This window comes from Scedosporium apiospermum (assembly GCF_000732125.1).
Source record: "Scedosporium apiospermum strain IHEM 14462 chromosome Unknown SEQ_SAPIO_0086, whole genome shotgun sequence".
Taxonomy (NCBI): domain Eukaryota; kingdom Fungi; phylum Ascomycota; class Sordariomycetes; order Microascales; family Microascaceae; genus Scedosporium; species Scedosporium apiospermum.
This window is the reverse complement of record NW_015971787.1, coordinates 1323340-1348731: the sequence shown is the minus strand read 5'-3', so window position 1 is coordinate 1348731 and position 25392 is coordinate 1323340. Positions and strand designations below refer to the sequence as shown.

At 51.5% G+C, this 25392-nt stretch overlaps 6 protein-coding genes and 1 pseudogene across 6 annotated transcripts; 5 read left to right on the top strand and 2 right to left on the bottom strand.

Annotated features, from left to right (window-relative positions):
* Window positions 1–1433: 1433 nt before the first annotated feature.
* SAPIO_CDS2613 (Fungal specific transcription factor domain-containing protein) lies at window positions 1434–4274 on the top strand (the record flags this gene model as incomplete). Its single annotated transcript, XM_016785587.1, has 5 exons — window positions 1434–1518; window positions 1581–1848; window positions 1913–2077; window positions 2147–2325; window positions 2389–4274. 5 exons carry the CDS (start codon window positions 1434–1436, stop codon window positions 4272–4274), a joined length of 2583 nt encoding a protein of 860 aa, XP_016644963.1.
* A 1271-nt stretch (window positions 4275–5545) lies between these two features.
* SAPIO_CDS2612 lies at window positions 5546–7456 on the bottom strand (annotated as a pseudogene; the record flags this gene model as incomplete).
* Window positions 7457–7799: 343 nt separating this feature from the next.
* Window positions 7800–11283, top strand: SAPIO_CDS2611 (uncharacterized protein; the record flags this gene model as incomplete). Its single annotated transcript, XM_016785586.1, has 4 exons — window positions 7800–8693; window positions 9378–9962; window positions 10042–10800; window positions 10867–11283. The coding sequence occupies 4 exons, from the start codon at window positions 7800–7802 to the stop codon at window positions 11281–11283; spliced, it is 2655 nt and encodes an 884-aa protein (XP_016644962.1).
* Window positions 11284–11657: 374 nt separating this feature from the next.
* Window positions 11658–12868, bottom strand: SAPIO_CDS2610 (uncharacterized protein; the record flags this gene model as incomplete). Its single annotated transcript, XM_016785585.1, has 3 exons — window positions 11658–11751; window positions 12063–12424; window positions 12827–12868. The coding sequence occupies 3 exons, from the start codon at window positions 12866–12868 to the stop codon at window positions 11658–11660; spliced, it is 498 nt and encodes a 165-aa protein (XP_016644961.1).
* A 1670-nt stretch (window positions 12869–14538) lies between these two features.
* Window positions 14539–15049, top strand: SAPIO_CDS2609 (uncharacterized protein; the record flags this gene model as incomplete). Its single annotated transcript, XM_016785584.1, has 2 exons — window positions 14539–14673; window positions 14918–15049. 2 exons carry the CDS (start codon window positions 14539–14541, stop codon window positions 15047–15049), a joined length of 267 nt encoding a protein of 88 aa, XP_016644960.1.
* Window positions 15050–17307: 2258 nt separating this feature from the next.
* On the top strand, window positions 17308–20608 carry SAPIO_CDS2608 (Fucose permease; the record flags this gene model as incomplete). Its single annotated transcript, XM_016785583.1, has 2 exons — window positions 17308–17616; window positions 17783–20608. The coding sequence occupies 2 exons, from the start codon at window positions 17308–17310 to the stop codon at window positions 20606–20608; spliced, it is 3135 nt and encodes a 1044-aa protein (XP_016644959.1).
* A 2419-nt stretch (window positions 20609–23027) lies between these two features.
* SAPIO_CDS2607 (Cytochrome P450) lies at window positions 23028–25304 on the top strand (the record flags this gene model as incomplete). Its single annotated transcript, XM_016785582.1, has 4 exons — window positions 23028–23163; window positions 23244–23343; window positions 23413–24014; window positions 24091–25304. The coding sequence occupies 4 exons, from the start codon at window positions 23028–23030 to the stop codon at window positions 25302–25304; spliced, it is 2052 nt and encodes a 683-aa protein (XP_016644958.1).
* Window positions 25305–25392: the final 88 nt, after the last annotated feature.

Below are 25392 nucleotides of genomic sequence, written 5' to 3'. Positions count from 1 at the left end.
ATCCCCTGTTCATCATAAACCATCCACCCCTGCCATCCTCGGAAACCACCCCTCTGCTCGGCTCAGTCTCCGAAAATACCCAGCTCCGCTGTGTCCTGGAAGACGCCGGGCACGCGCTTCGCTGCGCCATGAGCTGCGTGTCTGCTGTCGAGCAAGTCCTGCCGTCACTCCGGCTTGGGTGTTCCTGTACCCCTCCTCCTCCCCAAATGTATACTAGTCGTAGAAAGTTAAAGCTTTGGCTGGTTGGGTAACTTCGCGCCCCCTCGCTTCCCTTCTCCGCCTACTAAGTGGGCTAGGTTCTTTCATACCCTTGCTCAGACCCCATCAACTAGGGCGAACGAAAGCAAAGAATCGTTCCTCAATTGCCTCTCTCATCGACAGAGAACACAACACACACACCGCATCGTCGACACTACTGACCTAGCGGGATACCCTACCCCGAGTCTGCCGAAATGGCGTCTCATTTTCTCACTCCCATGCAGCTGCCCAGCTACCTTATTTCGTCTTCTTGGTCTGGTGGTCCTGTCATATTGGCTGACCCCCTCATCCCCACCCTCAGTCCTTCCCAAAAGCCGCTGCTAGTATCAACCCATCTTTCAACAGCTCCACATCCCGCACGAGTGCTCCATTCTTGCCACTTGATCATCCCAGGCATGGTAGTGTACCAGAAAAAAAATGGCTAACACTGCTTCCATTCAGGGCCCTCCTCACATTAAACTGGGCGCCGAGGCCATCCCAGGGGACCCGCATTCAACCCCAAGGTCAAAGGGCACGTGTACTACAGTGGTTACTGCTCTCACTCTCCAGTACTTCGCTGCGGGCCTCCCGGTCCGGCAAGAGACCCGTACCTTTTCGGAACCCTGGCCATCTTCCCTACACTCAGACATCATCTTAACGCTCTTCCCCCACAATTTAACTAAGATACACCCTCGGGGTGGCCGGAGCATCTTCCATTACAAAACCATCACGTCTCCTCTCCCGATCAATCTACCTCGATATCTTCAGATATCATCACCATACCTGTCTTTATATACACATTGGGGAAACCTCTGATCTTCGACTTGTTTTCTTCATCGCTTCCCTTTTAACGTCTATTGAGTTAGAGAGCTTCATTTCCTAACAGCCGTTCACACACCGGTGGCGACATCACCTATGCTTTGCATCCATCCTACGACATAAGCCTCCTTCTGTATTTCTATCTCCATTTCTCTGCACATCAGTCTTAGGGATGACAACCTCGGTCTTCGTACCAATGAGTGGACCCCCGATTGCTGGTGTCTATCCCGTGGCACTTCCACGGGCTCAGGTCGGCATTGAGAGGCTGCCCTCCCGCCGCTTGAGCAACGAGCCCCGAGAGTCCATGAACTGCAAGTCGTGCCGGAAGCGAAAGGTGCGAGATCAACCGGAGTCGCGCTTCCAGTCAAGCTGCTAACATGAAGCTTCAAATCAAGATCAAGTGCAACCGGTTACGACCTTCGTGTGAGGCGTGCCAAGTTTTTCAATGCCCCTGCATATATGGTTAGTATCGACAGGTCCAGAACATGTTTTCCCCCCAGGCCATCAGCTCACCCATCAATTAGATGCCGTGCCGAAGAAGCGTGGTCCTAAGACCGACGTACTAGAGGCGCTTTTGAAGCGAGTTGATGGATTAGAAGCTAAACTGAGAGAGAAGAATGCATCTGCTTCTCCGACCACGCCCACCAGTCCCAGTGCCCGGGATGGTTCACCACCTACCGGACCTGCCCGTGGAGACTCCGATTCCGACCGGCAACCCAAGAGACTAGCTATCGACACAAATCGAGGGGCAGAGGCTAATGACACTGCCTTATTTTCACCCATCCCTACGAGGTATGCTACAGACCTCCTCGTCGTTTGGTGGGGTCGGATGGTGGCCTCTAACATGAACCTTCAGGGAACCTTCACCACCCATCCAAACGGATGCCCTTTTGGATACCTACTTTACCCGATTCCACGCCAAGCCTTATTACATTCTCGACGAATCCTCGGTTCGGCAGCGCCTGCAACTCAACCAACTACCCAATTATCTCGTCCATGCCATTTGTGCAGTTGCGGCCAGGTGCGTCAATTATTACTGACCATGTTGCGCATTTCTGAGAATTCCTTTTTATGTACTGACAGTGCATAGGTTCACGCTCCACCCCGGCGGATACCGGTCGGCAGTCAAGCTCAGCGAAGAGTATGCGTCGGCCGCCAGGAGAGAGATCGATATCGACGAGCCTTCGGTCGACGCACTTCAAGCCCTTATCCTTCTTGTCCTGGCATTCACTGCTGCCGGAAAGGGAAAGAAGGCGTATATGCTTATGAGTATGGACCTTACTCTTTCCACCTAACACCGGTGTTGAGCTATAGAAAGCTAACGGCAAGTAGCAAATGCGGTGGGTATGGCGATGGCCTTGGAAATTCACAGAGAAATCGATCCCCACGCAAGGGTCACCCCTGTCGAGAGGGATGTTCGACGACGGCTTTTCTGGACTTGTTATCTTTTAGATCGCTTCCTCGCTTGCGGCTCAAAAAGGCCGTCACTTATCTCTGACAAGGCAATCCTCCTTCGGCTTCCATGCTGGTCACCCAACCAAGCCTCGCTCCCGATTGAGGGGGACTTCTTCAACTCCGGGTCAAATCTTCAGTACCTTCAGGGAAGCGGCAAGAAGTTCCAGGGGAGCACCGGTATGCTCATCGACATTGCCCGTATTCTCGACATCACAAACAGGTACCTAGCGGCGGGAGGAGTTAAGGGCGATTCTCATTTTCCTTGGCACTCTCTATCCAACCTCTCCAAGATTCGACAGGATCTAGACACTTGGGCTTCGGGAACAGCTGAGCTATTCTCGAACCCCACGGCCCTCTTTGGTCAAGCAGACTCTACAATTCTTGTCCTTAGCAAACTCATCTACCACGTCATCCACTGCCTCATCTACCGCCCGTTCCTACCCATCGACCTCTCCGAGCTCGCGGGAACCGGCCAGCATCAGTCGTGGCAGATCGAGGCAACCAATCTCTGCTTCCTGCACGCCAATGCCATTGCCGAGCTCATTGACCTTGGAAAACAGGCGGGTACTGTAGAGTGGCCGGAGTTTGTGGGCTACTGCATCTGCACCGCTGGCACAGTTCACATCCATGGCGCACACTACAACAAACACGGCATCAGCTCTGGGAGCGAGGTGTTTAGCTCATCCGCCGAGTTTCTTTCAATGGAGATGCAGCAGCTCAGTGAACTGAGGTACGCGTGGGCCAGCGTACAGCATCAGCGCGAGGTCCTCCAGGGAATCTACAATGCACATTCCGAGCTGGCCAAGTCCATGGCGAACAACGCCATGGGCTACTCCCACGCTTTCCACCTAGAGGATTTTTTCGACCGTTATTCAAACATTGGCGGACCCGATGGGCAGTCATTCAGTTTCGACGCAGCTAACCTCAGTCTCTCGGATGTCATGGTCGACTTTACTGCCGATGCTTATTCGGGACATGATCTCTACGCGCCCCGAGGTGACAATGAGACTAACCAGGGGGGGCGAGTAATGCTAAAGAGAAAGAGCACCGGCTCATCCGATAGGCAACGGCCGAGACTGTCGTCTCTTTCATTCACGGCTGGACAGATGGGCGGACACAACGGTCCCCTCAGTGCAGCTAGCATGCCTACCCCTCACCAGCACACATTTCCCAACATGCTCGCGCAGCCATCGCCTATGATTGCCACGCCGAACTCGCTTCCGGGGCATTCTGATATGTCGGACCACTCGCCTCATATGAGAAGCAGGGTCGACCAGATGAATGAGGTAGCAGCGAACCACGCAGCAATGGCAGCCGCCGAGGCGGCAGGTTTCGGAATACCAGCAGCCAATCAGGGCGCGCCAATGTCTCCCATGACCAACAACACGCACTTTAGTCCCCCGTACTCTTCTTACACGCCGAGTCAAGGGCCCGGAAACAACCATGGAGACAGGATGAATACCAGCGGCAGCAGTGGCTACGAAAATATGTTTGAGTCCATGTCGCCTGGTGGATTCGCGAACCCGACGAGTTGGCACGGAGAGGAAACTGGCAGCGTCAACGAGAATGCCAACGTAGTGATGGCAAACTCCGACGCAAGGAGCACGGCAGGAAGTACTGGACAGGGCGACGAGAAAGACCCGTTCCTTTCGCTGCTGGAACAGCTGGCTGAGAACGAGCAGAGGCAGGGCGGAAGTGACAGTCACGGCGGTGGGGAGATTGATTTTTTCATGACTGGCAGCGGTGATGGACGCACGCATTAGGAGGAAAGTGACATGTACAATTAGCATTTTGATTTTGGGTCTGGGGAGGGACTATCTATGTACAGCGAGTTTACGTGATACGAAATGACATGAGCTTGAGCGTCTTATCTCCCTCTTCTTTCATTTTCTCTCACATTAGATATTTGTTCCCAAGTTTGATGTGAGCATGAGTATGACTGCTTTTTTGCGATGGAGGAGGCACCTTGGAGAATCAACTTTGCCGTAGCCGCCTGATGGATCCGAGGGGTCGCCTGCAACTGACAAGTAGGTTGAGATGGCACGATTCTACGATTTACTTCAAACGAGGTAGTGTCAAAACATCAGACTATCACTCTCTCGGCATAGCTTGCGAACCCCATATGGAGAAGAAGATGTGGAGAGGTCAGGGATGTGCGGTGGATGGGAAGGCAAGCCTGGTCGGGTGTGATTGATATGATTTAAGGGGTCATTCAAGTGGGACGCCCAAAAAAAAAAAAGAAAAAAGAAAAAAAAAAAAAGAAAAAAGAAAAAAAAAAAAAAAAAAAAAAAAAAAAAAAGGCTCGTGCGAAGTAACTGAAGTAACTCGTTCTCCGTTCACCAATGTGGAAAGTGGAAAGGGCCGAGAGAGAGAGAGAGAGCAGCCCCTCAACGGGATTGATACACATCTCCATTTCATGGGTGGCGTTCGAAAAATATGGACTCTGACAGGAAAGGTTACATCGTTTCAGTGGAGGGGGGAAGGAGATGAGTTCTATCCCTGTCGGGGGGGCGTGGACGGAAGGGATGTTTGGCGGGACGGCGGGCCGATGGGGGAAATGCCGAAGATGGGGAAGAGGGACGTCTCGTCGTCTCCCAATCCCCAAGGGGCATTCTCAGAGGGCTAGCCAGTTGGGTTGGCGGGTCCTGCGATTGGGATCAATATGAGTGTTCATCTTGATGCTGTGCTGGAGTGGGTTGGTTCGGTGAGGGTGAGGTTGGACTGGATGTGTCACGTGTATCCTTGTGTTGTAGCACGTGACTTACGATTGACCTCAGCATTGAAGTTTGATCTTGAAGACGTCGCTGTCCAGTGGAACCAGAAAATAGGGTCATATACGGGATCCCGTGAATGTCGATGTTATTGAATTAGTCTACGGATTCATCCGTTTCAAGAGTCTATTTCCTATTCCTCATATAAGCTTGAATTCCCTCTCAAGTTCTCCTTCGTTTAGTGCGCTACTGCCTCTGGCCGTGACGATCGACTGATTCTGGCGCTGCCGCGGCCCATCGAGCAGGTGTCCCTAGGCGTCCCTCTACATTCTTCTTGCCAACTCCAACAAAGGTTTGCACATGTCCCCTAATTCATTCACGACGTGCTCGAAAAACTTCTCTTGCAGTTCCTCGTTCGCCAGATTCGTCTCACCCAATCCGAAATCACATCCCAAACACTTGCGTATAATCATCGGAAACTTTAGACCCATACGACGAATTAACTCGGGGGAGCCGCGGGATAGCTCTTCCGCGGCGTGGTACTTGTTGTGGCGGCATGCAGGCAGTTTTTTGAAAGCGTTTCTCTCAAGTGACCGCCATGGCCGATCATACACCAGTTCCAAAATGACAATGGCAAACGAAAAGAGAAGTTTGTTTCGAATGTAGGTTTCTGCTGGAGGAGCGACACCTTTCCCCTTGTCGATGGGCTTAGGAAACTGTACCCGGAAGAATGGAGTACTTGCAGGGAAGACCTTTTCACCGCTGATCATTTCTTCGACAACTCCAAAGAGATGAACATTGTTGCTTGCCCATGAATCGGGAAGCCATGGGGTAGCGTGGTATTGCAAGATAGCGTTTGCTAACCCGTTAATGATGTTCATCTTTTCCACAATGAGCAGTTTCGGTGCCCGAGTGTCATCAGCCATACCATCAAGAAGGTTGTGCAGTGATTTACGTTCACTGCCTGATCGACCGACTAGTGGCAAGTAGTGGAACTGGGCCTCCTCCGCGCTGGCGATGTGAGAAACCGGAGCTTCTGCTACAGTGAAGTGAGGACAGACCTCCACTGTACATTGTGTTCCAACCCGGGAGCCCTGAGAAACAGTTGTTGCGTATGTCACTATGTTGCCTGGAATCCCTGTGTGATTTCCGGGCTGCCTGTCGCTCGTTTCTGTCATGGTGACTGTCGCGCTCCCCGAAGTGGTGTTGCCGTTGACAACGTCGTTGAAATGCACACCCTTTTTCTGTAGCTTTTTGGGTTTCTTAATCTCCTTCCTTATCACCAGAGGGTGTGTCTGCTCCTCAATACTCGCGATCCAGCTCTTAGTTGTATCGCGATCACAAGTTTCGTCTGTTTTCGTACCGCCTACGTTTTCCAAGGCGACAGCTTGAACCCAAACTCGCGTTTCTCGGCAGGGACTGGAGTGCTCGTGACAGCCGATAGCAACTTCAAACTGGACTCGGTTCTGAGTGTTTGATGAGGGGGTAGACAAGATGTTGACTGCCGCAATATCCGCCGTGTGGCATAGGTGACCAGTACAAGACCACATAAGGGAAAAGGTCTTATATAACGAGTAGGCTGCATGTCTGATTTGACGGCATCGTTCGACACTGTTTAGACTTGTTGCTTTGCGTCGCACTGCGGGGCTTTGGCTAGCTTTATGGATGGGATGCTGGTCTCCTTGCTCGATCTTCAACAGCCAGACAATGTCATCACTCAGAGCCCTGAAGTCGTTTATGTTGGTATCCAAAGTGTTGATAGATTTTTGGATCCCATTCTCTTTCCAGCATAGGCGAAACCTCTTGGCAAGTTCTTTGGAACTCCCGGGTTTCATATCCATTTCCAAGAAAGATTCCAGAACACGGTATATAATAGTCAGGGAATCGCAGAATTGCCTCAGCATGTCCTTCCAGAGACCGAAGCTGCGGCTTAATGCAGGTCTGTCAGCTCGTCGGCCAGCATCATCCTCGCTCAACTGACGACCGAGCTTGCGAAGCTCGTCATCGTTTAACAGCAGGCTTTCTGCTCTAGCCGGGTCTCTCGTAATTGATTCAAGAATGCGCACGACGGCATTTCTGAAGAGCTGTTCTTTCACCCTGATGGTTTGGTCCAGTCTTCGGATTTCGTGAGAGTACTTGCGGAAGGTTTCGACTTTTTCGGAGAGGGTTTGGTAACTCTGGCATAGCTTGAGGGCAATGGGGATGGCTCCGAGTGCTACTCCAGCGGCCTCCATTAGTCCCGTGTATTAGACGCTCCTTAGAACACCTGATATTGCTTTATTTGACCACTGGTATCAAATAATATCGACAGTGTGTCCGCTGAGACAACTTCGTCCGTGAGCTGGAGGAAGATGGATCAATTCATATAGACGTCTGCGGGGTAAGAGCCTGGTCCGAATATGCCCCTGTCTATCAACTCGCCAATCAGCCTTACAGACTCTGGCATCAGAAGCGGGGTCAGGCTGCAATTTCTAGAGCCGAAATATCGTTGGAAGCGGGACTAAAAGGGAAGGACAGGTAGGCATTTGTCAATTCCACATCTCAACCAACGGCCGGGATATAATCCGGTGGACGACGATGTCTTCCCCTCCAGCCTCAGAGGGCTACCCGCGAGGGGCTGGCATAGACATTCAAAGTTGGGTTACTGAGCCGGGCGGTGCACCACCTACTGGTATTATCAGTAGTTTGTTTGAAACTATCCTCGATGCGGGTATTGAGGTTGCGAAGCTAGCCCCAGAGGCTGAGCAATCACGGAGACTCCACGGAGAACTTGAGCGATTCGTCCTTTGGGGGCATGGGGCTTCCATCTCCAGCGGACAGCTAGACGATGTGCTTTCTAGGTCCCGAGACCTACGTCAAACAGTTCTGCCGGCTATCTACGGTCTCGGCAGAGTCTTCGTCGATGACCTACTGCGGGCATATAGAGCCGAGGACGCCCAGCTGCGCTCCCCTTACACTTCCCCAACAATTCGGACACTTCAAAAGCAGTTGGAAACGATTTCATCTATATCAGAAGACGACCGAGCACTAGGTTGGGAAAACCTATCGGATGACGAAAATACTAACGATACAGTATCAGAGGTCATCGATATTATTGAGTTTTATATCAACTGCCTAATGGACATGTCTTCTTTGCTGGACGCAATAGAGGTTGATGAAGACGAAGATCTCGAAACGAGGCTGGAGACGTTCAATGTTGATACTGAGCTAGCTCGTCTCTACTGCCGTCGGATTCGCGACCAGTTCCCCGAGTTACCAAAGTTCCTCGTGGAGCGCCTTGGGAAGGCGAACGACTTACGTACATCCCAGCTCAAATCTCTTCAGCTCCAAGTTCAAATACAACCCACTGACGAGAGGGGAAGGGCTGGAAAGGAAGATCGTTCAATCCAACACAGCGAGAACTTGCTCTCAAATGTCAAGAGGGAGATGACAGTGACCAGCGGCACTTACGCATCCCAAATGTCCGAGTCGGTATTTGATAAGACGAACCCAACATCATATCATCCCGTCCCTATCGCTAAAACGAACCCGGATGGGATTATAGTCCCATGCGATGATGCACAATCGTTTGCTAGCTCCTCATCTTTCGCAACCTCCTCGTCAATCACTAGTAGGCGCTGTTTGCGTCGAGCGCCCCCATTACCGGAAATCCAGCCAGTTCAATGCCCAGCATGCCACAATATCCTCCATGGAGTGGATACTGAAATAGCTTGGAGGTATGTATCCTCTACGTATCTTCCATATATCATCTGACCACTAAAAATAGTCTTTGTTTCCAGGAGGCATATTTTTTGGGACCTCCAGCCTTACATCTGCACTGTAGAATCTTGCCGCTTGGAGCAAACCCTCTTTCGGTCAAGAGAGGAGTGGATCAGGCACGAGATATCTCACACAGAGCCACGCAACGCGGTCTTTTCGTGTATTTTCTGCTCGAAGCAGAGGGACAAAAGAGCATTTAGGGACTCCCAAGCCTACTATAAGCATTTGGGGAGGCACCTATGCCAAGTCTCTCTTGCAGTTCTGCCACAAGATCGGGACGATGATAGTGAACTCGACAGCGGGCAGAGCGCACTGACAGTCGACGTGGACGACTTGCCAAGTGACGCCAGAGAATCGCTAAGCGCATTGCTCAAGGACATGACACTTTTATCGCAGGATTTGAATCGCCACTTTCTGCCACAGAGTAGTCTGCAAGAGACCCTCACAGAAAAACGAGTTTCCCAAACCCTTGCCGAAGCGTTTGCCCAGTCCAAAAGAGAAATCTCGCCTGACCGACAGGCAGAGATTACTCGGAAAGTTTTGCTCCCTACGGAGGTTACAAGACTGAAAACACCGAAACATCTAGCGACGAGAAGACAAATATTCGCCATCCTCGTACTGATCGACGCAGTTGAAACAATCGTTGATTTCATTGACGAAGGTATTTACGACGGCGATCTCCCATTTGACTGGGTTGGGATTGAGTTTGGGAAGAGAGACGACAAGGGCGGGCTACAGCCTATTGGCCTCTTCGCAAGGTGGGAAGCGAGAAAGGTTGAGCTGTTCTTTCACCAGCAGTGGATGGTCCACGTCCCCATTTTCAACATATGCAGGGGGAACGGGGAGTCACCACCGCATTACGAAATTGGCCCGTATGCTATCTTACCTTTCATAAATGTGAAAGTGATTGGTAAACGAGGTTATGGTACTGTCTCCAAGGTGGAAATCGAGAGTAGCCACCACAACCATCCTACTAAGCTGGTAGGTTCCTACCGTCCATGGTCCATATATTTACATTTACTAGTATAATTTATCATTCTAACACTGCACTCAAATACAGGGCAAAAAGCTATATTTTGCTATCAAAAACTATGATGATATGCCTTCATCTCCGAGCAACTTTACCCAGCAAATCTCCCACCTCCACTCATCGACTGGCCACCCACACTTGGTTCAACTTCTCTGGACCTACAATAATGGCCCCAACTACCATCTCGTATTCCCCTGGGCAGATGGAAATTTGAGAGATTTCTGGGAGATACATAATATGCCTATACCGGATCAAGCTGGTGAAAATCACCACCGCCGTGCTGCGGTATGGTTTGCCCAACAGTGCCTAGGTATTGCTCAAGGTCTCCACGTAATTCACAAGCGTGGGCATGATAGTGTCGGGGATATTAAGGGAAAAGAAGGGCCTGGCTGGCATGGCGACTTGAGCCTAGACAACATTCTTTGGTTCCGCGATTTCGATAGCCGAGCCCGGGGTTACAGCCTTGGGGCGTTGAAAATCTCTTTGAGCATGACGACGTCCGGATCCAATTCCGTCTTTCCAAACGACCCGTATAGACCCCCAGAATGCAATATCGACATGTACCGATCAATTTTCACGGCTTGCGACATTTGGGCCCTAGCATGCATCCTGCTAGACTTTGTGACGTGGTTCCTTGAAGGCGGCCAGGGGATTGAAAAGTTCAAATCCGCGATATTGGCAGACGCTGATAATTATTTCGTGAAATCAGTATTTTTCTCTTACGTGGAGGTCTGTGATGAGCACGGCACCCCCAAGACCTTTGCGAGGGTCAAGGGGTCTGTTGTTAATGTAAGCAATGAAGCAACATACTCTCATCATGGATAGTCAGGCTAGGCGTGCTAACTATGATGACAGCAATTTGCAAGGCTCTACAATCACCCGGGGGGCTCTGAATTTACGCGAGACTTGTTGGGATTTGTGAGATTAAGGCTGCTTCATCCGGACCCTAATCTACGAGCCAGTTGTCCTGAGATCGTTTCCAAATTCGAAACGCTCTACAAATCTTGTGAGGAGAATCGAAATTACTGTCTTGGACGGCAGACCATGCCTCCACAGAATGAAGACAGAGTGCGCGAGATTCTGATTCCCAAGCAGGTGGAGTTAAATCAGGAGGAGAGAGAGAGGCTGCAAGGATACATGCATACGCTCCCAGGGCTAGACGAAAAATACCTGATCGACCCCAGCACCCACGGCGACGACAGCATTCCATCATCGGGAACCAAGATAGAAAAGAAGAGGTTTTGGAAGAGCTTGGCATGGAGAAGGAGATAACGCACACTACGTTGACGGTTCGGGTCTACAGAGTCTCGGCTTGGATGGTGCCACCCCACCCAGGGTATACCTACAAGTGCCGCAGAACATGGGGCTCAGGCTCAGAACGGCACGCCAGATTATGGAAGCGCAGAATTCAATGTTTACCCATAGAAAGCATTCCGAACGTGCTCTAAGATGATTATAAACAATAAAACTCCCCGAATTTATTAATCCCTCTTCTACGCTCGAGCCGTATGCTATAACTCGAATATAACGGGGTGTGATTTCTTGGATTCTTTTTCTATTGTATTTAACTACTTACAATCTTCGAAAGGAATCGAAAATTCAATCGCCGGGGGGTTTGTGAGCTTCCGGGGATGGGGAGTCCGCCTTTACTTGTTGGACCAGAGGCCCTGGAGGTTTCCTTCTGTGTCGACAAAGTGGGCAAAATAGCCCATTCCTTCCGCGGCGATTTTGGTCTTTGGTCTGATGGTTTTCCGAGGACATGGTTAGCGAATTGAACTAAATTTTTTTTTCCTCTCTCTACTTTTGTTTTTGGTGAGGTGACGGGATTGATCGATTGGAATGTGAGTCCATGATTGCCATGTCGTGTACTTCGTCCTTCCGTGTCCGGGCCCGTGTCCAGCGCCGAGCTTCCGGATGAGGACCCCGCACTCGGCCCCATCTACCGAGGAAAAGAGGCACACTGAAAGAAAAAAAGAGACGAAAAAGCAAGGAGAAAGTAAAGACAGGAAAAGGGAGGGGGAGAAAAAATAGAGAAGAAAATAAAAACTCACACATCCACCCTCCCCCCATTCTTAACAACCGCATCCAAAACCTCCTCAATACTCTCCACCGAAAAAGAAGTCATAACAGACCGATGCCTCACCTTCCCCCCACCAACCTCAGAAGACTCTGACTCCTCGCGCCACTTCGGAACCGACACGTCGGGAGCAGACACCTCGACGAAGGCGCCGTTGACGGCCGGGTGGGAGAAGATGAGGAGGGAGGAGGTGCCCGGGATCTGGGAGGCTGGGATGGTTTGGGAGGGATCGGAGGACCAGCCGAGGACGGAGGCGTAGAAGGCGGAGGCGCGAGGGAGGGAGGTGGCGGGGATTTCGAGCCAGCAAATGCGGCTGTGGGTGATTTTGCAGTCGGGCTGGGAATTGAATAGTGGTTAGTTTGAAGGGATTTCAAGGGCGGTGGGAGGGGGAGGGGGATGTGGAAGGGAGACATGCGTTATGCTCAGGCATGGTTGGTTTGAGTTGATGTTTGTTAATATGTGAGGGTGTGAGTTTGGACTTGTCGGCCGTGTTCAAGTTGAAAGATGATGGAATTCAAGTTGAAGGATCAAATGGAATATAGTCATCTTCTTATACTTTTTAATTCTAGGTGAAGATCTGAAGACGGGGTTTTTCTTTTTGAAAGCCCTCTGAAGGCAAATCCGAATCTATTTTCTCGATTCCTCATCATTTCGGGCAAACCACTCCCCGATGCATCATATCCAAAGCACAAACAAGCAAGGGACTGGGAGGAATGAAGAATCGCTGCACAGGATTACGTTGAAATGCTGTGCGAGGATGTGAATCTTGGTGATCGTCATGGCTCTCACAGATTCGGGGTTGTGGCGTTTGGCGTCGGGAAGGATTAGTGATCTGGAGCTGGGCGAGAGATCTGCCTGTGGCTGAGGGTGATGCCCAAAGGTGGGAGATGGAAGGCCATAAGGGATTTGAGCCGCTGAAGCGATTTATCAAATAGTTAGATCGATCGATCAAAATATAGATCTTTACGTGGAATGTTAAACATTAATTTGACAATGTGAACGAAACGAAGTGTAGCGTGGACAAGGCGATAACACTGATTCCGTCGTTGGCAGTTGCGTCCAATCACTATAGCAGAGAGTGGCTTGATACTTGATATCTCGTCTCGTTCTTGACCCGTTCTCTATCTTAACATCACGATGCTTCAAATCGTAGCCGTTCCCTCTCCGTACCGACAATCGGAAACCCACTCTCACGTACGCTACTCTGTGATCTTCCGTAGGCTCGGCCACCCTAGTGTCGATGATGGATTAATGGCAACGAGGGGCAAATGAGTGGATGCCAGGCCATGCTGACCCAATGTCCTGCACTATTTTCTGGATGATGATCACCTACCACCCCACCTCGGGCGACTACAGTCAGGAATGGAAGGGATGTTCGCATCTCGGAATCTGTAAAGCGACATTGAAATAAAGGACCCGAGACTCTATCGCCACGGCGTTTGGCTTTTCTTCCCCACGTGGTTAGTAAATGTGACCGTTGCAATTGTCTCGAGTGAAGCCACGCTTAAGGTTTGAAGCTTGCAATTAGCAGTTTATTGGAGGAGCCTTGATTATCCGTACTTGTAGGTCAAGGAGAAGATGCGAAGATGCCCTCGCTGCTCTCAACTTTGTCTTGTTTCCTGGACAGAGGCTGTATGAAGTTTTTGTCTTCCATCCCCCGTCACCGTCAATTCTTCCCAAAATCCCAACCCTCGGTCGGCAGCGCCTGCTCCAAGTGGATTGAGCGGAATTCTGTCGGGGCGGGGACGACCCATGTGATTGATGACGTCTTGGCAGGTCATTGAATATTATTGTGCATTGTGTTGGGAACAAACAAGTACAAAGTACGATGTACTCGCGTATTATCTGTCCGCCCCTTGCAAGTTGTGACCAGAATGGGCGGGAAGTGGGAAGTGACCGGTCGAGGCAACTTCTCAACTCCTGAAGCCCTGGAAACCTTGCGCATCGCGATTGGCGGGAGCCAGTGGGCAGGAAAGATACATCACATAATTCCTTGTTCATTCAATTCCATTCATCAAAACTTTGACAGGCTGCCGCTGCGGATGCACCTTCCTCCTCGTCACACTGCAAGAGCGTAAAACCAGCAGGAGCGGCCGCCGCAAAAGGCGCAAAAAGCAACATGTGAGGTAACATGTGAGGATTTACTGTAACAGGCAGGAACTGCCAGCCTGGTCCTTGGACGAAACAAAATACGACATTGAACAATAGAAAAAATAAAAAGACAAGAAAACATCTACATCGTCATTCATTTCCAGATTATTGTGAGCCGTCCAAGAAAATTGTGTGTGCTACAAGGCCGCTCCAATTATGACCCGACCCGTTCCGTCAACACACCATCCGGGTTTCGTGGGGTTTTTTTAAAGGTTGGCTCAAGATCTCGTCAAGTACAAGGTACGAAAGTCGCCCTCTCGCCTTCTCGGTGCGTGCTGCCCGATCACCAATCGCCGTCAATGATCAAACCCCGCCACACTTTGTTTTCTCAAGGAGGACGCCGAATTGAGTCTGCTTCCCGACGTGGCTGTGTCAATATCTCCGACGAAGTTACGGACGACGAAGTAACGGACGACAAGGTGGGCTTGAACGACGTGAGTACGAATGTCAAAATTAAGCATGGAAAAGTCGGAAAAGAACTCCGGACGACGTCACCACTTGTCAAAACCGGGCGCCCTGGGAACTTACTCCTTGGTACTAACCGGGCATCCTCTTGTTCTCTTTTGGACATGACGGACATGGCATCAAGCCTGGCTTGGCAGTCGAAAATTAAATTCAATTCAGTTCCGACGGTTCCTGTTCCCCGCGGAACTACTTGACTAACAGACAATCAACTAGGGCCACTCTAGTCGATCGGAACTCGAACGAACTGCTTTTGACGCTTGCGAGATTATTCGCATCGGCCGGATGGGCGATCATCGAGTCGATCGGCTGCTAAATCAAAGCACCCGCGCCAATACCGACTCCTAGACCGAATCGACGAACCCGGGGCTGCTGAATTTCACCTTTTCACCCCTCTGCATCATCTGTTTTTCTATGTGTCTTCGGTTTCTCGTATCCTGTTGGCCGGCCCAAGAGACCTGACGGACCAGCCGTTGCTATTAGTTGTTCATACATGTTCCCGCGTATTTGAGATGCACGCGCCGTAACCCTGACGTTTGGTCCTATGCCTGCCGCCCTGCTCCTGCCAGCTGTTCTGCGTGGGCGAGCTTATCGTCCAAGCCAATTATCGTCTACCTTTTTCTTGACGCCTGCATTAATCCTTTTCTTGAAAACCTTTTCGCTTTATCTCCCCGCACTGAGCTGCACACTGCACACTAACTAAGCCGTAGAGCCAAGAGCGAGGGGACGAGAGGGAAAACGAGGGGAAGAAAAAGAAAGACCTCGACCTTGGCTGGGGAGGTTGGTCAGGCGGGCGGGGGCTTATATTCCAATGAACCGGGTTCTCGATCCGTGACGTCGGTTTTTATGACGTGGGAGCCGAAGAGGCGAGTCGCTCGCTTATCCGAGCCTCGACCGCCTTTTTTTCCAACTTTTTTTTTTCCTTGTTCCTATTTCCTCTTTTCAGTTCCAGAGGCTCGCTCTACCGCCCAGAGCACAGATATCCCCGCTCCGCCTGTCACTGTGCGTCCTTGGGGCTAGTCCTAGCCGCCCTCAACCCCATCGAGCTATCTTTAGTTTCTCTCTCTGCCGCTTGGTTCGGGTGGAGAAGAATGGCGCTTCGTCCTCCAGAAAAAGGCTCATGACCTTTATATGCCGAGCCCACAAAGTAGTTTACCGATTGCCCGGCGACTGCACCGCACTGCACTACCGCCCTCCATTCACCTTCCCTCACAAATGCGTTTACCCCGGGCCTCAATCCTTAACCAAAACCTAGTTTGGCTTTCATTGCCTTCTTCTGACGTCCATCACACATTGATCTGTTCATCCGTCAGTGATCTTTCTCTACCGAAAGGCGGAACGAGAACGAGAACAAGAACTGCAACAGTAACCCATCCCAAGGATTCGGTGGCGGGTCTGCCATTCAGCCAGCCAGCCCTGCCCAACGAAACCAGACTCAACCCAGCACAACGCAACACCGCATCCACGTCCACCGAAGCGGTAATTCGTCACATCCTGGCCCTTTTATTGCTCGATTTTCTCATTTCCTTTTCTACCTTGCACATTGATTAGGTCCCAGCCCGACCCTGAGCCCTGAACGCCAGCATTGATATTGACGGGACACTGACGAGTCCCTGCTGGCCGTTTGTTGGTCTGGTTTACACGTTTTTTATGTTGCAATACAAATTTACAGTCCTCGTTATTATTCGCGCATTGACCCACAAGATCCATATTTCACCCGTCCTTTGATATCACATCCTAGCCTCACGGATTTTTTCTATAATTTTTTTTTTTCCCCTTCACTTTTGGTCCTCTTCCTTCTGCTAGGATTTGTCCTTTCCTCACTTCTCTCGACGAACGGCGTCTGGAATCGGCAACACAAGACATTCGTTTCCAGGTCCCTCAACCTGAAGACACACAGGGCGTTCCCTTCTCCCCATCTTGGCATCCCATTTTTGTCAGTCAAAGCCGGACGTCGAGAAAAGGTGTGTTTTCGGCAGTGTCTCGGATGCCGGCGACACAACTCGACTCGAACATTTCCTTTTCTTTTTTATTTTCTCTTCGCTCCGGAAACAACATCAATAGACGAAAATAAGCCTCCTCTAACATCAAACTTGCTTTGAGCTTCGACTTGGTTCATAAATGTCCAAAATTGTCACCGACGACTTGTACTGGGACTTTATTTGCAATTCCATCGAGCCCTCGTGAGTTGTGGCTGTATTCCTCGAGCGGCATTTTATATATTCACATTGGTTTGCTGGATATTCGCCATTTCAACCCGACGAACAACCCCATGGTCCGGCCTTCCGTCTTGACACGCCATAGAGGCTAGCCCTCCTGCAGGACGCACATCATCACATCCACAGATCCCGCTCTCTCCACCGACAGAAATCCGGCAACTTTTTTTCCCTTTTGGAGAGGCGTAAAGCGGCAATGCAATGGCAGTGGCAGTGGCAGCGTTCGACCTTCGCACATCTCACATTCCCACACCCGACACTTCACCATTGTGGGTACCCTTCGACTCGCCGCCATTTCCATTATCCCCCTCTAAACTGCTGCTCTTTCTCCCTGCCTCTTAAGCAGAGCGAGCCCGCCGCACCAACCTAACCGAGTCGTGAGACCTCGATATGTCTACGTCCCTAGCTTCGGGGAACGCAGGCATAGAGGATCGCGGCCCTGCCGTCTTTGCCGTCACCACAACCACCTTGGCGCTTGCCACAACTTTTGTCACCGCGAGGCTCATCTGCCGCAAATTTATTGTGAAAAATATTAGCTGGGACGACCGCATCATCGTCCTCGCCTGGTTCATCGCCTTTGGGCTTTCATTTACTATTAATTTCGCCTCCCGGAAGGGGCTTGGGCGCCATGATGCGGATATCCACGAGAAGGACTGGGGCGCGTTACGCCGCAGCGAATATGTATTTTCCGTGCTCTATGTATGCAACCCCTTTGTGCTGGGAGTTTTTCCTTCTTTTTTTTTTTTTTGGTTCCTTTGTCCCTTTTTTGGGAAAATTTCCCTCTGCATTTACTTTGTTTTCCCGCTCTCGGGGGAGCACGGGCACGCGACATGGGATGTTGGACTAACAACTGCTTTCGTTATAGAATCCCGCCTTGATGGCAACCAAAACTAGCATCCTCATCTTCTACCTCCGCATTGCGAGAGACACCCAAAAAGTACTTCGCCTAGCGTCATGGGTCACGCTTGGCATCGTCAACCTTGCCGGCACCGTCTTGACGTTGATGAACATTTTCCAATGTCGACCCATCCACGCGGCTTGGACCGGATGGGACAAATCGGGCATATGCATCCCGATTCTCACCGAGTTTATCTGCGCGTCGCCAGTTAATATTGTTACCGATCTCGCGATTCTCGCACTGCCGATTCCGGTGCTCACGGGCATGAACCTGCCGCCGCGGCAAAAGACCATTCTCGTCATTACATTCGGACTCGGTATCTTCGTTACGATCGTCGATGTCGTACGCATCTACTATCTCCAGCAGGCCATCGGTACCGTGCCGACCTCGATCAGCAACGACCCTGACTCTAAGCTGGGCCAGGAGGAATTCGCCTTTAATGCATCGCTGTCGCTGATGTGGAGTGCAGTCGAGGTCAATGTGGGAATGACTTGCGCTTGCATTCCCACTCTAAAACCTTTGATTATCAAGATTTTGCCCGCCATGATTATGGACCCTAAGAGAGCAGGGAATGAGTCCAAGGAGAGGAATTCGATGATGGTGGTGGCCAATGGGCGGAGATCGTACGTGGGTCCAGGCGCTTCGCCGCTGATCGACGACCCGCACCACCGGCAGCCTTCTCCACTGAGTCCGCCGGGAGAGGCGAGGACGTGGGACTCTCCGAGAATGCGGATGGTCGATTATAATCGGCGGTCCGGAATGTTAGACGCGCCGCCGGCCCTTGCCGAACTCGGGTCTCCCACATCTATAGATGATCATCGACGCACGACGCTCGCGACTCTTTCAGCTACTTCAGCATCGGGGACGTCGAGACGAGAGAGTGCCATCTACTTTGGTTTTGTCAACATGGCGAAGCCAAAGAGCATGCTGCGGTGCTCCGTCTCGGAGTCCTGGAAGTACTGCACAGCAGTGACGATACTCTTCTTGCTTTGGGGCATGTCGTATGGGTTCCTCAGCACGTTAAACAATGCAGTCTTCATCATAGCCGGCATGTCGCAGGCGCAATCGCTCGGGCTCACCAGCGCGTATTTTGGAGGAGGGTATTTCTTCGGACCTTTGCTGGTCGGCGAATGGATTCTGCGACGAGACGAGCACCACCGGACACCGAGCAAAAGGCGTAAAGGCAAAGAGGGGATCGGCGGCTTCAAAGTGACATTTATGGTGGGACTCTGCTTTTACGGTGTGGGAACCATCATCTTTTGGCCATCGGCGGTGACCAAGTCCTTTGGTGGCTTTATGCTCAGCCACTTTGTCGTCGGGTTCGGACTATCGATCCTCGAGACGGGGGCCAATGCCTTCCTCATCCTCTGCGGACCGCACGAGTACGCCGACTTGCGGCTGATGTTGGCGCAGGGGATTCAGGGCATCGGGAGCGTGCTGGCGGTGGTGCTCGCACAAAAGGTGTTTTTCGCGTCGCTGGAGCCTGACACCGGAGCCAAATCGATGACACTGATCAACGTTCAGTGGACATACTTGGCCATCACACTCGCTTGCGTGATTCTCGCCCTCTTCTTTTATTACATGCCGCTGCCGGAAGTGAGCGACAGTGAACTCGACCGGGCGTCGAAGCGGCTGCCGGTGGACCCTCAGAAACGAAGCATCGGCGGTCTGCAACTGCGCACGTGGACGCTTGTCCTCGCGGTGGTGGGCTTGTGGACATACATGGCGGCGCAGGAAGGGGCGAGCAGCTTCTTTCGACAACTGCTCGCGTCGGTGCTACCGCCGGACAGCAAGGGCTCCTCAACCGCGGACCTGGGGGACCTGACGGACGACCGAGGCTTAACTGACGATAAGCTACCGGGGCTCGTAATGTCTATTCCGGACTATCTACTCATCGCACAGTCCGGGTTCGCATTCGCGCGGTTCATCCTGGCGTTTATCCTGTACAAGGGCCTGTCGAACCCTCGCGTGCCGCGCCCGCGCACGCTCCTGGCGATTTGCGTATCGCTATCAGCGATATTCGCGCTGCTGATGATCGTCGTAAGGCCGAAGAACCCGAACCACGCGGCGATTCCCGTGATCCTCCTGTACTTTACCGAGGGCCCCTGCTGGCCGCTCATATTCTCGCTGGGCCTGCGGGGTCAGGGCCGCAGGACGAAGCGGGCGGCGGCGTTCATCACGATGGGCGGGTCCGGGCCGGCGTTTTTCCCGTTCGTCATGTACGCCATCATCAAGCGGTCGAACTCGGTGCAACTGGCGTACGTGGTGGTTGCGTTGCTGCAGTTCTTGACGGGGGTGTACCCGCTTTTCCTAATGCTGGTGCGGGATGCGCGGGCTATGGTGGATCCGGTGGTGGGCGGGGACGATATGGATGATGGGGACGATGAGCGTGGCAGTGGTGGTAGTCGGGGAAGTGGTGGAAGCCGTGGTAGTGGGGGTGGTAACCGCAATTCTAACGACGAAGAGGAGGGCGAGAACAGCAACGGAGACAACAACGCGAACGACAACAATAATAACAACAAGAACAACACCAATAACAGCCGCGGCGAAGACGAAGAGAGGGCCGTATCGAGACAACTCCAGGAGGGCAGGAGAAGCAAGAGCCGGCAGAGCGTGATGTGGGCGCCCGGGGACATGGTGGCGGAGTATTTGAGGAGGCTACCGGAGGGGTTCCGGAAGGGGTCGGTGGCGACGACGGCGGATTCGACGACTACGGCGGGGTCGTCTTCGCCTAAGGAGAAGGAGAAGGAGAAGGAGAAGGAGGGAGGGAGGAATGCGCCGGTTGTTTATTAGAGGTGGGGGACGGTTTGGGAGACTTTTACAGAGATACGAATGGTACGCAAACGAGAATGGGGTTTGTTGTTGTCTGGGATGGCTTGGGATGGTAGGGGAAAAGGTTTTAACTGGGAAGAGAGAGCATGTGCGAGAGGCAACATTTGAGCATTGAGCATTTGGGCGTCTTGGGAGTACGATTTTGATTTTCTGGATCTTGGGTTTCACCTGGCTGGTGGTGTGGCTGCTGAGCTACCAAAACTACGACACGATGTATGACTGATGATGAGCCTTGCCCTTGTATTGGGGATGAAGAGAAGCGAATATTTGGTAGGAGTCGCGATACTAATAATACCGGTGCTGATTTATTTCGGCGGCGGGCGCCTGATTCTGTTTTTTTCCAATTTTTTTTTGTTCTTTTCTTTCTTTTTCTCCCCTTGACGGTATTTCCGTTGTTTGGGAACTGATGAGATGATGAGTGTGGGATTAATTTTTATCCTGTACTTTTGTGTATCCTTTCATTTTCAGGAAATATTCCCTTTCCTTCTCGTTTGAAGATCATTCCGTTTTACGTCCATCTTCATTTTCTATTATTTTATTTTATTTTTAGAAAAGACCTCACCGGCCTTTGTGTGACTCGGATGCTCTTCGGAAGGGGTTATTGAATGTTGGTCAAGACCGGGATTGAGGAGGATCGGGATCTTGCATGTTGGGGGCTGCATGTATGTGTATGGGCGGGTGCTTTCGTACTTGGTCGTACGAATTAGGTAGAGTTGAGAGATTTTTGTGCTTCTCTTCTCTCCTCATGGGCATGGGTACAATAATTCGGATGATATTGGTTATTGATGGGTTGGCTCGGGAAATGAGTCCTGGTTTCTGGGTCTTCGACTTTTACTTCGCACTGACGTTTGGGGGCAAACCCTAGAAGGGGTACTGAAGTATTGCCTGGTTGAGACGTGACATGGAGAAGAAGAAAGGCTAGATATATCTAAGTTTGTACTTCGTACATCTCGACTCGTTCCTCGAAAGCTTGCAGCTCACTGTCGCCGCCATGAACATCCACGAACTCAAGAGAATGAATCGGAAAGACAGCAGAGAGCACAACGTCTCATCACATCACATCGGATCACATCACCCTTGATCGAGATGCGACGCAGCCGGTCTGCTTCCCCCACTTCTTCCGGAGGAGGGTGTCGAACTGTACTTGTGTTATTATCTCGTATGCTTCGAAGACTAGAAGCTTTGATTTTATTTTTGATTTAACTTTTGATTTTTATTTTATTTTGTTTTGTTTTTCTGTTAATGGGATCCATGTAGGGATGTTCAATTTCTCGTGGTTGGTAGCCTTGGCGCGAAGCCCGGCCGGAGGAAAACATTCCCCCGCCGCCGTGCACCCTCCATGTCTTCGAAGAAAGGGTTCTTTTGCCTCGTCCATCTCGAACGAAGTACTTCTCTAGTTCATGGTGGTCTCCAGTCTTGTAATGAAACCCAAGACATGAGAGACACACATGTAAAAAAAGACACTTTTGGGGAGCTGGGAAATGGGAGTCCCACAGCCCGGAGATTAGACTGTTCTACTTCGTATATTTTTCATTGTTGATAGATAGAACTGGCTCTCAGAGGTACGGAGCTTACACCTCATTAGAGCTATTTATTGAATTTGACAGCACTTTGTAGCAAAAAGACTGGGAAGAGAGAAGAGAAAAGAGAGAGAATCGATCTTGGACATGTGGGCTTTGCCCCTGGTCAACATCATCTCCACCTCGCCGTCTTCGTCCACCCATGTCTCTCCACTCCCTGCACCTCACAGATTTGTTCCAGAAGCAAAAGGGGAATCCCTGAGAGCATCGGAGGAACTCAACGCGATTTTTGCACCTTTGCCTGCAAAAAAAACCAAGATGGCACCCCCTTCCCGCGGTTGTCCATGCGCGCCCTACTCCATCTTGAGTTTAGTCCTTGAGCTTGACCCACCACCACCACCACCCCCGTTCTGTGAAGCCCCTCCTGGAGTGGGCATGGAACATGTGGGAGAGACATGGTGAAAGGGATGGGAAAAGGAAAGTTTAAAGTTGGGTTTTTATGGGGGGTCCTGCCCTCTGTTTTATGATTCGATTTTTTTTCTTTTCTTTTTTTTTTTTTCTTTTCTTTTTTTTTTTTTTGGCTTCTTTTTTTTATGAGGCAAGGTGTCTTGATGTCTCGCAGTGACAGTGGTGTTTTACGTTCTTTTTTTATTTCCTTTTTGTTCATCTGAGCTGAGGGGCGAAGGTTTTTGTATTAAAGGCGCGATTTATGCCTGCGGTGCTGCGGATGTAAGAGGAGCTCGGCGATCTTCGTGATATCCCTCACTTCGAAGCTTTAAGACGCGCCGATAGAAGTGCCGAAAAAAGAAACCGAAAGAAAAAGACAATAGGAAACAAGCGCTAGAAAGCGACAAGAAACAATGGGCATCGCGACCCTTCCGACGGTGGTGGCCGTCGGAGGCGCCTTTGTGGCCTACGCGACGTATTCGGCCATCGTGAGTCTACGGACCAACATCGAAGCCGCCAAGAGGAGTGGCTTGCCTTACATCATATCCCGTGTGTCCTCCTTATCTTCTTCTTCGCGATCCTCAGTCTTGCTACTCCTCCACAGTGTTTCGGAGCTGACTTTCTCTCAGCCCTCTCGCCGATATGGCTGCCGGCGCAAATCACTCACAAACTCTGGATGCCCATCGTCCGAACCTGTTTCCCCAAATCATGGTGGGAAAACTGGATAATGTGAGTCTCTCTCCTTCTCCCCTTCCCCCCTCTCTCCCTCGACAGTAGCAAGAGCTAAATCCCTTGCAGCTTCCTAACCCAAGACTGGTCCTACATCCACAACCACGCCATCTTCGCCCTCTACGGCCCAGCCTTCTTCGTTGTATCCCCCTACTCCACCATGCTCCTCACCTCCTCCGCCGAACTCATCCGCCAAATCACCCACCGCCGCGAACATTTCCCCAAATTCGTCGAAACCTACGAGATCCTCACCCAATTCGGCGACAACACGCTTACGACAGAGGGTGCGCTGTGGCGAGTGCACCGGCGCGCGACGGCGGCGAGCTTCAATGAGCGGAACGCGGCGTTGGTGTTTGCCGTTGCTATTGAGCAGACGCAGGGGTTGGTGGAGAAGTGGATGGCGGATCAGGCGGGTGAAAGGGAATCGAGGCCTGTGGAGACGATTGATAGTGATACGATGAGGTTGGCGTTGAATATCATTGGCTATGTGGGCTTCGGGTTGAGGTTGTTGTGGCCGGGCCAGAGGTTGCCGGAGGGGGTGGATGGGGAGAGGTTGGAGAAGTATTCGGGGTTGGAGCCCGTTGGGAGGCATAGCATGAGTTTTGTGGAGACGATTGCGGTTGTTTTGGAGAGGATTTTGTTGCTGCTTGTTGTGCCCGAGGGGATTTTGAGTAGGTTTCTCTGCTTTTTCTTTGGAAGGGCCCTTTCTTTGTTTGGACTTGTGTGAAACTGACATGAGTCGTTCAGGATATCTCCCATTCAAACAGGCCAAGGAAGCCGCCGAAGCCTACCAGAACTACGTTCAATACATGGAGGAACTCCTCGAGGAGAAGCTCCAAGACATGCGCAAAGGCTCCTCCGACACCGAAGAACCGGGCATGGACATCATGGGCCAACTCGTGCGATCAACCTACGGCGACGATGTCAAGAAAATATCACCCATAAACGGGACAAACGGCACGATGCTACTTAACGGCAACAAACCGAACGACGTCGAAAAGACCGGCAAACTAAACAAATCCGACATCCTCGGCAACGCCTTCATCATGCTCGTAGCAGGCCACGAAACCACCGCCAACGCCCTGCACTTCACCTTTATCGAACTAGCGACGAACCCCTCCGCACAGCGCGCCCTACAGCGCGACGTCGACGCTCTGCTGGGTCGTGACACGGATCCGCGGACGTGGAGTTACGAAGCGAGCGTGGGACCCTTGCTGGCGAGCATGGTGGGCGCGTGCATGAATGAGACGCTGAGGAAGTGGCCCTCTGTAGTGGAGGTGCCGAAGAAGGTGGCGGGCGGCGGGGACCAGGTTGTTAGTTTGGATGGGAGGAGCGTGGTGTTACCGGAGGGGGCGGCGATTAGTCTCGTGGCTGTGGCGGCGCATCGGAATCCGAGGTATTGGCCTACGAGGAGGAGTAGAGTTACGGGAAAGGAGACGGATTTGGATGATTATGTTCCGGAGAGGTGGTTTCGGAAGTGTGCGGGCGGTGAGGAGGAAGAAAAAGAAGGGAAACTGGAAACATCGACGACACCATCCAGTGCTACTACGGAATCCTACGAAGAAGGAGAGAACGAAGAGGACTTTGGGGGCTACAAAGGTCCCGATACGAGCGGAGAACTCTTCAGGCCCGAACGAGGCGCATACATCCCATTTTCCGACGGCGCGAGGTCTTGTCTCGGGAGACGCATCGCGCAGGTGGAGATCGTGGCGGCTCTGGCGGTCATTTTCCAGAAGTACAGTCTCGAGCTGGCCGTGGACGATTTCGTGGAAAAGATGAGCGACGTTGAGGAGATGGGAAGGGAGGAGAGGGAGAGGGTGTATAGGCTTGCGCAGGAGCGGTGTAGGAAGAGGATGAGCGAGGCGACGAGTGTTTTGACGTTGAAGATGCAGCCGGGGGAGGATGTGCCTGTGAGGCTGGTGAGGAGGGGTGAGGAGAAGTTTGTTAGTTGGATTGAGTGATGAGACTTGGCTTCGTCTTGTATAAGAGCTACGGCATTATTACGATTTGATCTGCGATTTTTTTTTTTTTTTTTTTTTTTTTTTTTTT